This window comes from Phoenix dactylifera, unplaced genomic scaffold (genome assembly GCF_009389715.1).
Source record: "Phoenix dactylifera cultivar Barhee BC4 unplaced genomic scaffold, palm_55x_up_171113_PBpolish2nd_filt_p 000356F, whole genome shotgun sequence".
NCBI lineage: Eukaryota > Viridiplantae > Streptophyta > Magnoliopsida > Arecales > Arecaceae > Phoenix > Phoenix dactylifera.
In genome coordinates, this window is record NW_024067814.1 from 169,608 (window position 1) to 182,212 (window position 12,605).

General features: G+C 37.5%; 1 protein-coding gene across 4 annotated transcripts in view; it reads left to right on the forward strand.

Annotated features, from left to right (window-relative positions):
- Positions 1 to 4,645: 4,645 nt before the first annotated feature.
- LOC103697526 overlaps positions 4,646 to 12,605 on the forward strand; it is a 46,384-nt gene continuing 38,424 nt past the window's right edge. Inside the window, exons 1-2 of one of the 4 annotated variants that reach the window (XM_039118477.1) lie at positions 4,646 to 4,873; positions 5,016 to 5,072. In XM_039118477.1, the coding sequence (XP_038974405.1) occupies positions 4,764 to 4,873; positions 5,016 to 5,072 (167 nt within the window). In that variant the 5' untranslated portion in view covers positions 4,646 to 4,763. The remainder of the gene's footprint in view (positions 4,874 to 5,015; positions 5,073 to 12,605) is intronic. The other 3 variants (XM_039118474.1, XM_039118476.1, XM_039118475.1) reach the window with 3 other exon arrangements.

Sequence of the window (12,605 nt, forward strand, 5' to 3'; positions counted from 1 at the left end):
CTCATGGATCATCAAAAATGCACTATTCTATGGTTACATGAATTTTATTATCAAAGGCTTCAAAGAGATGAGATAAGAGGTCAGAAACCACTAATACTAAAGATGTCATGGATGCATCGAAAATTGTGCTAACAAGATCAAATATCAAATCCAAAACCTTCACTTTTACAAAAGCCCTAGGCAATCTCCAGACCCATCCAATATTATTCAAAAGGATAATATGAGGTGATATTTGAGTCACAAATATGCAATGAGCTTGAGTTGTCAAGCTAAGTCAATAATAGGTCAAGTTGTGGTCTAGTGTATATCAGCCGTAAAGATGATTGCTACTATAGTTAATATAGGAAAAGACACCTTCAATAAGTTTGTCATTAGGTTAGCTTTCCAATGTATCATGAATCACCTCAATGGGAGTTACAATGAGGAAGTTATGGACATTTGATTAAAGACATGTTGTGTTGGCACATTGCTGACAAAATTTGAGATACTTATGAAAATGCCATCTCGCAGCCAAGACAAATTAAGGATGGTAATATTCATTTTTTTGTTATTTTTTTCTTTATTTTCTCTTCTAAAAGCACTTGTTGATTGTGTTAGGATTCTGCCAGACTTAAAAGTATTTTCCTGTTATCACCTTTTATTATGACTTAGAATAATTCTGTCCATGTAGAGTTGGACATTCTATGGATCGTAGGATCCTGTCACTATAAATACCCCCTATGTACTCAAATCACAATCAATGGACCATTTTTTTTCTTAAGTGTATTTTTTGTGTTTTTCTGTAGCAGATTCTATGCAAGCTCTAGTGGATTTTAGAGCAACTCTAATAGATTCTAGGAATAATGATGCCAACAAATTGGTGGGGTTCTTCATCATGGCACATTTCGAAGAACCTTGATGGATTATGGTTGATAATGAAATTCGTTTCGGTATGGAGATAAGATTGCTAGTAGGTATCCTTTCTAGTTACACTATGGCTTCTGGTTAGCTTTTAGTTTTTCCTTTTTTTCTAGTTTTTGTTCAGTGTTTACTTTAACATATTTGTTTCTATTTTTTCCTAATTTAATTTAATATCAAATTTTGTTTTCTTCTTCCATGGTGTCACTTTGAAACTCATGCAAGCACCCTCCCTACCTTTGTTGGCCTAATATCAGAGTAAGTTATTCCTATTTAGCTGTTTTAGTTATTTTATAATTTGATTTCTAATTACTTTAGAAATTCTATTTCTAATTAAATTTGTAAAAAATCAAGATTTTTTTTGCATTTGAAATCCAAATTGTTTTCCAAATCCTAGTTTATTCAAACTCTTTCTTGCTTTAGGATTCCTAATTATTGTAAAAAAAAAAAGAGAAATTTTCTTCAGTTTTATTTGTTTTCAAAATTCTAGATGCTTTCTAATTCCTAGTTGCTCTTTGATTGTTCATTATATTGCTCAGTGAGTGCCTAAGAATTCTTGTTCCCTATCCGGGGTGGATAGAGAGCTTATTTTGATCCTATTGGGTTTATTGTAGCAGTCTAACCCTAGCTTGTCTTCCACTCATAGGCAGCTAACATCGTGAACTCGCAACTCAATCCATTCGCAAACCTGCTTTCACAGCTAAATCTAATTGCAGTACAATATCTACTCTATCCTTGAAGCAAGAGGCCCACACCTAGCTGCCAATTAGGGTCATTACTCTATCCAGCATTTCAAATAATGCATCGATCTTGAAGTGGCCAACTAGGGTTCCTAAACAAGAGCCCCTATCAAATCAAGAAGCCTAATAGCCTCCATAACGGCTTTACTCAAACTAGAACTCGTTCTACAACAGTCCCAGTCACATATACCTCTCATTTTATCATGCTGTAGCATTGTCTTGAGGCAAGTTGTAAATGTAGAACCCTAGGTTTATGTGATCCTGGACCCTCTTAAAAATGGGATGAAATAGAAGGTTGGAGATATTGTGGAGGCACCAAAAACTATGCTAGAAAAGATCAAAGATCAAATCCAAATTTTTTGCTATTATAAGATCCCTGAGCGACCTTCTAACAGATCTAAAAGATGGTACAAAATAATGATATGAGGTGTCACTTGACTCACAAGTGTCTATGAGCTTAAGTTTAGTAAACTAAGTCGATATTAGATAAAGTTGCAGCCCAGTCCACATCAATATTACCATGACAAATACACATTTTTATGTCCAGTTTAGGTCATCTTTTTAATGCATTCTAAATTACCTCAATTGGAGTTTGAACAAGGATGTTATGATCCATTTTGTTTGAAAACCTATTATGCACGTTTCTGATGAAGTTATAGATCATTACAAAAATACCTTGTCGTGGCAGTGATAAATTCAGGATAATTCTTGTTTTAGATTTCTTGTATTTTTTTTTCACTTTTCTATTACTGGAAACTTATTAATTGTGTTAAAAATAGTTTTATTAGAATTAAAAACACTTTTTGTTATCATTTTTATTTTTAAACCATCTCACAATAATTATAAATTAAAGATGACCTTTTTTAAGATTTTTAGTAATATTTTTTACTTTCCTCTTCTAAAAACTTGTGTTAATTATGTTAAAAAGTCTTATTAGACTTAAAACATTTTTTTTATTATCATTTTTATTTTGAAAATAATTTCTCCATGTAAAAATACATATTCTATAGGTTTTAGGAACCATCACTATAAATATCTTCATTTTTTACGCTGCATCCTAACACTCGAGGATCACTATACATATTGCGGCTTTGAAGTAGAATCGGATAGAGCTTCTAAACTTTGAGCCAAGGCCTAAATCTATTAGTTGCCCAGATGGCTAATAAAAGAAATAGATCAAGATGAACGAATGTTATATAAGAAGAGCCGATTGAATTGGTCTTAAAGGCACTTCCAAGCGCGGAAGATAATGCTATAGGCCGATTAAAGAGGGAAGACCAACACAAACCATATCTGAATAGGTCAAATGGAGGTTAATAACAAGTCAAGGACGACAAAGTGCAATTATCAGTTTAATAGTTGGTACAGAGTAACTGTTCTGATGAATATGGGTGGTGGAAAGATAGCTGGCATCAGTTACTAGAATTGTTAAAGAAGAATGGAGGCCAAACATGAGTCGTAACCATCAAAGTGGGCAGTTACTTATAGTTTGTTATTTAGTATAACTAAGTGGAATTATACTCTGTAAAATTCTTTGACATTCAGCATATAAGAATTCTAATTTATTTTATCTTAGCTTACTTTATCATGTACATTATTTATTAGTAGGATTTTAACTTTGGAATAGCATTAACTTAGAGCTCCACTACCATAGTTTAGGCTACATTCTATCCCTATCCAGATCTATTTTTTTGAAACGGTGGTATGACGGTAGTGAAAGCTCTGGAAGATTAAGGTATCTGGATCTATGCTACTCTCGTATTCTTCCTTTGATTATCTCTTTTTTGGCTACTCTAGTATCGATGGTATGTCCGCGCACCTATCTACCTTTTATCATTGAACTTGTTACTCATTTTGTCAAGCAACAAATTTCTTGGCACTTTTGGATGGTATAGAAAAGGCAAACATCCATATACTCAATCATAGAAAATGAAGTATCTTATTTTCTTGAGTATACTTTGGTGTTTCTCTTTTAACAAGATGGATTCCATGCAAGCTCTAATATATTCTGGAGCAACCGTGATGGATTTGGGATAGTGACACGGGCCAATTTTTGAAGCTCTTGGTTGTGGTGCACTTTGACAAAGCGTTATGGAATCTAGATGACAATGAAGCTCTCTTGATAGTGAGATAAAAATGCAATTAGTTATCCTTTTTTAGTTCCTCTATAGCTTTAAAATTGCCTTTAATTTTTCTTTACTTCTTGTTTATTGTAGCCTAACTCTTAATTCTGAACCGTTCTAGTTTAATATTAGTCTTTTGCTTTTTCTTCCATCACGTTGTTCTAAAACTCATGCAGGAACCCTCCCTGCTTGCATCAACTTCTCGTGTTAATTTTTTTGTTAATGGCATTATATGACTCGATTATTCTTTCACATGATATTACTGAAACTCTATTATTCTTCTGCATCGTATTGCTGAAATTTTTTTAATCTTTATAAAATTTGTATGCAAAGAGCTGTCTTTTGTATTTGTTTGTCATGGTTATTCATACCCAAAGGCAATAAACCCATTTTACACTTAAAATTATTATTCACCAACATCCAAAACAAAAAGAACCCAGTTGGAGGGGCAATATTACAAAACTAGCATGATATATGTAAATAGTGTTTTTTAAAAAATAAATATATAATAAATCATAGAGGGAGCTGAGTGATCTAATTGGTAAAATCTATTTTGTTAATATAAATGACTATGGTTCAATTTCTCAACCTAGTGTTCGGTCCCACTTCCATTCCCATTCTACTTGTCAACAAAACATGCAATAAACCATATTTATCAGAAAATATGTAAATTTTTTAAAATAATTAGAACTTATTTCTTTGAATGCTGCTATATTTATTCCAAGACCTTCAAAATGGGTGTAAACTCTATTTTTTCAGGATAATTTGGAATCAAAACGTCAGCTCTCCCCTCGGTGGCTCTTTTTGGGCAGCTTTTAGGAGAGAGAAGCTTTTTTCTATTTTTTGTATGTTGATTGTAATTGAAGTGGCGCTTGTCGTTTCCTTTTTTTCTTTCTTTTCAGAGAATATGTAGCCACGAGTCACCTGCAATACCAGTCTATCGGCACCAAAAGATAAGATGGGGCAGAAGAGATAAGTGGGTGGGGAACTTCGGGTTCCTCTCATGGCGTCGATGCTAATGGGTCAAGTTCCTACCTCTAATCCCTCATCTCGCCCAATTTCCAGACCCATTTGCCGTCAGAAAGACTCACCGGAGCCTCAAATTAGTAGAAGGTACGTCACCTTTGAGTTCCTTCAGGTGTTTTGTTCTCTGTGAAGCAGTAAATCTCTTGTCTACAAAGCTTATCTTATTCCTAGTTTGAAATAGAAGTTTGTTTTTGGTTTTGTTTGGGGTATACAAATAAACTAATGTAAGGGAGGTGGTGCTGAGGAGCAGCGAAATGGCAACTTTGGCAGCCATCTTCCACTTCAGGTACTCACTCCCCCGTGCCCTTTTGCCGCTTCCCTTCTCTAAACCTCTCCACAGCCTTCCATGGGCTATCTTCTAGGAAATGACCAAAGCCTCCCTAATCATTTATCTACTCTCCAGCATCTTTTGTCTGCGGTTGAGTAGAGATATGGGCAACGGTTATATTTCTTTTTAAGTTTTTTATGATCCAATATAATTTCTGCTACATCTTAGAACCAACCATAGCTCACATAGTAAGCCAATAAAAGCTCGCCACATAGCTGCAGGCTGACCATTGAGAGCTCGTGGCATAACTGACCTAAAAGGTGCACAGAGAGTCCTGCACCTCCACCGACTGGTGACAATTTGGTCCAAGATTATGAACGGTTTTCTTACCGCGCAATATATGAAGTATCCACGCATGTGGAACATGTGGGTGTGATCTTCGGGCATGATGTGTGAGCTGTTACTATAACGACCAAAACACATGCTCGATTTACTCGAAGACGGCTGCCAGCCCTCATCTATATAAAACACATCCGAGGGCCTTCTAGGTAAGTTCTTTTTGATCCTACAACCAAGCTGCCATTTCACTATGTTAAGCCTCCTCTGTTTTCTGAGATCAACGTCTGACTTAAGCATCGAAGGTTCCCCTGCTGGACACTCTCCAGCTAGTGGACTTTCTTGTTTTTCCATTTTAGGTAAAATCAGGCATAGGAGCACTGAACTGAGCACAATTTACATCATCAAGCTCTTCCACAGCAACTTGAAGACTAATAGTGACCTCAGGTCGACCCTATTGACCTGAACAGTCAACCCGCCGAGCTCTCCATCCTTGTAGCCTGCTCAACACCAAGCTCGAGTCGGATTTCAGAGACAATAGATTGGCACTAAAGGAAGGGTTGTGATCGCACTTTTGGAGGTTTGACCAATCAGCAAATGACTTGTAGCCATGAAGTCGAAAAGAGCACCAGCAACACCTACAACTGCTCAGCAAAATGTACACCTGGAGTCTAACAATTCTTAATAGAGCCCACAGAGGGCTCTGCCTTCATAGGAGCTACAGTCGGCACCGAAGGTAACTACTGAGCAGTTTTATCTCCTCATGCAATAGATTCAGAAACTAACAATAGTCGTCCAAAACCTACAATAGATAATTGCTAACCAGCAGCAAGCTTGCACGTCGAGCGACCATGTGGACCCGACACAATTGAACCACCGCTCCCATCCACGAAGCGTGAGACGAGCTCAGCCAAGCCATTGTTTTCATCCTCAGAGCCTAGGACTGGCTCAACAGAGTCATCACTCTCATCCTCAGAATCTAGGATGAGACAAGAGGCATCGATCATTGAGCCCATGGTCTCAAGAAGGATCGACACAGGGCCATTCATCCCCTCACAGATCTTAGAGGGTCTCTAGGAGGAAGGCCGACTTCCATCGGAAGATCGAGAAGATGGATCGTCGCCTTGAGGCCTTGAGGAGCCACAATGTCAAGCTTGAGAATGACGTCGACCTCACGATCGAGCTCCCCTTCTCAGTGAGGGTTATGGAGGAGCATCTCTTGCCTCGATTCAAGATACCATAGCTGGAGATGTATGATGGAACTTTGGACCCCATGGATTATTTGGAGAGCTTCAAGGCTCTCATGATGCTCTAAAGGACCACTGATGTGGTGTTGTGCCAAGCTTTCCTAACCACCCATTGAAGAGCAGCTCAAAGTATGGTACATCGAGCTTCAGCTAAACTCCATCCACTCTCTCGAGCAATGCAGCCGGTTGTTCGTAGCTCACTTCATTAGCAACAGGAGGCAGAGGAGAGGATCAGAAAGCCTATTTAAGCATTAGGAAAAAGTGTCCCTAAGGGACTATGTCAGCCATTTCAATGCGGCAACTCTAGGTGATCCACGACTTGAATCATTCGGTTGCGAGACCACCCCGAAGTGCGGATTGAGCTAATCATAGTTCCTCTCGTCCATGGAGAGGAGGCTTCTGAATGATTTTGCTGAGCTTCTAGCCTAAGCTGAGAAGTACATTAATGCACAAAAAGCTATAGATGCTCAATGAGAGTCAGCCAGGGATAAGTTCGGCAAAAGGAAGAAGAACAAATGAGCTCGAGAGGAGAAAGAAGAGTAGAGAAGGAAGCCCAACAAAGACATCGAAAGTTTCCACTGATCGAAGAGCGTGCCTTAGAAATTTGAGAGGTACATGCCTCTTAACACCTCTCGAGCTTAGATCTTGATGGAAATCGAGAACCGAGGCTACATGAAATGAACTTGGAAGATGAAGCTGACAGCGGCCAGGAGGGACAGGAACAAGTTCTTCAAATTTCACTAGGACTACTAGGATGACATCAAGGAGTGCCTACTACTCAAGAATGAGATCAAGGCTCTCATCTAGTGAGGATACCTCAGCTACTATATAAATAACTTACAAGATCGGAATGATACTGGATGGGAGCAGCCTACCCCTGAGTAGGAAATTGACAACTGACCTACTACAAGAGTCTTTAACACTATCTTAGGTGGACTACAGCTAGGAAAACAAGTTTGTCTTCATAGAGAAGTTATGCACGGGCCGTCCAAGCAGGAGACTCAACTCCAAAGAGGCAGAGGATGGATGAAGTGATCTCCTTCTTGGATGTCAACTTCGAAGGCATGTAGACCCTCCATAATGATGCCATTGTTGTTTTCTTGACTATTATAAATTATGATGTAAAAACAATTTTAGTGAAAAATGGAAGCTCGGCGGACATATTGTTTTATGAAGTTTTTTGTAAGATGAATTTGCTTTTTAACCAACTAAGGAGGATTAATTCTCCTCTGATGGATTCTCAGGAGACCTAGTCCCTGTAGAAGGTACCATCTATTTCCCCGTTGGCCGAGCACCAAGATAAGCTACCATGATGCTAGATTTTTTGGGTCATGAAAGTCCCCTTGGTATGCAACACCATTTTAGATTGTCCTAGTTTGAATACCCTACAAGCCATAGTATCGACCTACCATCTGCTGACAAGGTTCTGAACTAGATAGGGCATGAAATAAGTCTACAGTGACCAAGCACTGGCTCGACAGTGCCATATCGCAACGCTTCAAAGATAGAAGCCCATAGAAGAGCGTAGAGGTCGAATTGCACATGGCTGTGTTGGAATTTGTATCCTAAATGTCAATCGTCAGCATGTTGATGATTGAATTTTGTAAATGAATTGACAAATTAATAAAGTGTTATTTGGCATTATTCATCATTTCATCTTCAAATGAACTCTTATATGATGAAGTCCTTAGGACTTATGTTATGATAAAGGAGGATTTATCTTTGAGTCCTTAAACTTGTTTGCGACGAAATGATATGTTGTTACTAGGACGACAACATTATCGAGATTAGGTCGTTGTGTGACATATACGTTGGTTGTCCTCTTAACCAAGGAGTGTGGAGACACTGGTATGCCACACAAGTGAAGTGTAGAAGTACATTTCACTAAACGTGACCAATTCCGGAACGATCTACTGTCGAGAGATGTTCCGAGTGGATATGGGTATAAGTTTGGCCCTCTGACCTGAGACCGCAACCTGTGACTAGCAAGCAACTCACTGTACTTTGGTACCGGACTACCTGAATTTCTAATTCAGTGACGGAAGGTCACTGGGTGCAGTCAAGTACTTGCGTAGTCAGTTGTGAGTCAAGATGGAATTGACCCCTCCTGAAAACAGGAGATAATGTCTTGTGATTAATTTAGCAAAACCTTGGCCAGGGTAATCCCAGTAAGGAGTCACGGGATATCTAAAGTTAATCACATAATGGATGTACTAATTATAGGGTTGACAGTGAGCTCTAAGTCATCCTGGCATTAGGAGTCAAAGGGATTGAATTATACAGTAACCATAGTTCAGGGTTCCAGAATATTTGCTTCGCAGATATTCGACCTATCCGGACGTCGGGTACCATTGCTAGATGGTCACATCGATTAGTGTAGAAAATTGTTCCTATACTACCGGCTTAGGTTCGAACCTATGAGGTCACACGCATAGAAGATTCCTGATTGATCAAGAAAGCTGATGAATGATTAAGAATCATTTAGGGATAATTTGGTCAATTTGATTGGCAAATTATCTTATAAAATAATTAAAGTAATTATTGAAGGATTAATTAGTAATTAAATTACTAATAAACTTAATTTGATTGAGTAATTGTGCTAAGGATGAGCCAAATTGAATTGGATTCAAGTTTGGGCTCAATCAGGGTTTTGACCTGATTGGATTAGGTCAGAACCAAAAAGGACTTAAGCTGATCAAATTAATTTTAAATTAATTTGTTCTTAATTGGGGATTCACCAAATTGAATTAGGTCCAACACAAAGTAATAATTCAATTTGATTGAGTTTGCATGAGCCAAAATTGAATTGGATTCAATTTGAGCTCAATCAGGGTCTGACCTGATTAGATTGGGTTCAACCAAATTGCTTTGTTTTAATTCGGGTTTGACCAAATTTGATTAGGTGCAACCCAAGCGGATTAGGTTCAGATGATGTGGCAATTATTGGTGACATGGAATTGGATTTCATGAATTTTAAATAAACCAAAATTATTGCATGGCACATGGACCCATTGCTTGACACATGGCGACATTGTTTGTTATTTGAATTTAAATTCAAACATTAAGCAATGTGTTAAATGATTTTAATCACTCAAACCATCAGCCAAGGTGGCGTCTGAGTTTTTGAATGGATTAAATTCGAATTTCAAGAGGTGATTTCGAAATTTTGAAGTGTTTTACCTTGCCGCATGGATTTCAAATTCCTTCCCTCTTGCACATGTGTTTAAAATTTGAATTTAAATCAGATTTGGTTGAGATCTGATTTGGGTTGTTCCTATTCCTTTGCATGTGCCAACTAAAAGAGATTTTCTGAAAATAAATTTCGAATTTTGAATGAAAATTGGGAGGCCATTAAAAAGGGTCAAACATGGGCACCAAAAACACATCCATTGCAGCCTTCTTCCTCACCCGCCTCCTCCTCCTCTTCTTCTCCATTTTAGATAGGGTTTTCAGGGTGAATATCTAGAAGATTCAAGATCAGATCTGAGTCCTCTACTTTCCTTACAAACCTCATCTCTATCTGCTTCAAGACGATTGATCAAGAGTTGATTGAATCCCGGCGGGCAGATTTCAGCTTTCAAGTGTTCTGCAGCTGCTAGCACTGTTGCGGAAGAAGATCCTTCAGGACTTCGTGTGTACTTCTCGTAGAGGCCATTCATGTGCGTGGCTGTGAAGTCAAGAATCAGATTCACAACTTTCATCCATCATAAAAGGTATTAATCTAGCATTAATCATTTATTATGGTGTCAAGGTCTAGGTCCAATTCTCCGAGGTTTTACCCTCTTTTGGGGCTCCTCACGGAGATATCTCCAGAATCCATTCGATGGATATTCGGAGATTAATTGGAATAGAGTTCTTAAGTTTCAGATCTAATAGTTAATCATGCATAAAAGTTTTAGCATAATTGTTTAAACGATTCCGGCATAATCCTATATGTTCTTAAGGTGCTGATTTCTAGATTTGATCTTGTAAGCATGCATGAATTAAATTATTTGATTCGGTTTTTCCGCTGCGTTTTAAAACTTAAAAAGAACTACGTATGGCTTGATCTCCCTTATGAAGGGGTACGTAGGCAACCCGATCAGGTTCAGCCATGGTTTTCAAAAAAAAAAAAAAAAAATCAGCATGCTAAACACTGAAGAACCTAGGATTCACTTTCAGTGGTATCAGAGCCAGGTTTATGTTTAAACTTTTATGTTTTAATTCTTGCAATTAAATCTGAAATCATTAACATATTTAGATTAGATCTAAAGTGCTTTTTATGATTGATTTAATTGCTGATTATGCATGATTAAGTAGATCTGAAATTTTGGATGCATATGATGCATGTTTGTGTTAGGATTAGTAACATGAATAAATCTGAAATCATAATATTGTTTAGATTAGATCTAAATAAAGTTTATGATTCATATGATCTCTGATTTTAATGAACAAATCAGATCTGAAAATAAAAGTGAAAAAACAAATACATAAGATGTATGTTGTTTGTATTAATTCATGTTGTTATGTATATGTGATGCATGAACATAAAACATAATGACTTAAACATGAATTAAATCTGATTACATGTGATTAATTACAAAAACTCAGATCTGAAAATGTGTTTTAAGAACTGAAGGATTGTAATTAATATGTAATTAAAAAGAAATATGCAATGATCAAAACTTTCATAAGTCTAAACTTAATTGAGAATTAAGTGTTATGAAATAGAATTGTAACTCAATTAATTGACATTGCAAAATTCTTTGGGCATATGGGTTAGCTTGAATCAAGTTCTTAGGATTGGGTTAGACCTAAGGTTAGAATCAAACATGGTCTAATTAGAGTTAATTGATCAAATCTAATTAAGTAGTAACTAGATTAGGTCAAGGAAACTCTAGATTAAATACAATAGTTGTAGATTGATCAATTCCATGTCTTTGATTAGACCAAGATGGAACTTGATTTAGGCTCAGAGGTGTAGCCCGAGTCATTTGAGTAATCAAATCGAAATTGATTAACCAGTCGGTGTCAAAGGTAAGTTTGGCAGTTTTGACCGGTGGTTTTTAATTGGGAGCTACTCGCACTGATTCGTCTTTGTCGAGTTAATGGCATATCCCTTCCACCGATCTCACTTACCTGGCCGACATGGTCAATCACATTTTGATTGAATCACTTAATGATTCGAGTTAGCCCATGCCTTAAGAAAAATCAGTATGACTGATTTAGGTGTCTCCTTAACCGGTTTGAGTCTAATCTGATTTGGTGAAGTCAGTGGGAGAAATTAGACTAACCGGATCTTCTCATCTATCCTAATTATGAAATCCTCTAAAATTATTAGGTCCTTAAAATGAAATGGTTATGGAGATAACTAGGTCATAGCCTCCCATTAAGTTGGGTGATAATGGGTCCAATGTTTTGATAATTATTGGAGGCGCCACACGCCTGGTACTTATCAAGCATTGGAATTGTCATTCAATATATGATGAGTTAAGTGTACCTTCAATAGGCGGTCAGGTGAGCCGAGCTACACTCGGGCTTGGTCGTCTATTAGTTGATTAGACTTAACCCTATCATTTAATGGTTGGATCTGACTAGGTTATTCGGTGGAGGCGCCACACGCCTGCCGGAAAACCTAGGGCAAAATCATCACTAGAAGTTGCTTGGTGAAGCAATTGTTTAAGAACTTACCAATAGGTGCATATGGGTTGGCCGAGCCACACTCGGGCCTATATGGGATCTATTGGGTTCTAGTGCCCACTAAAGAATTAGGAGTAATTTTTCGAATTAGAGATAGAGGCTACCAATTTGTATAAAATAGTGAGAATATCTTTAGACTAAAGTCCAAGTCTACTGTGTTTAGTCAATTCATATACTAATAGCCAAATTTTCTTTTTATGCAGAAATGGCCACTAATTTATCACTTCGCTCATTGTTGGACAATGACAAGTTGACTGGTCCAAATTTCAATAATTGGCATAGGAAACTG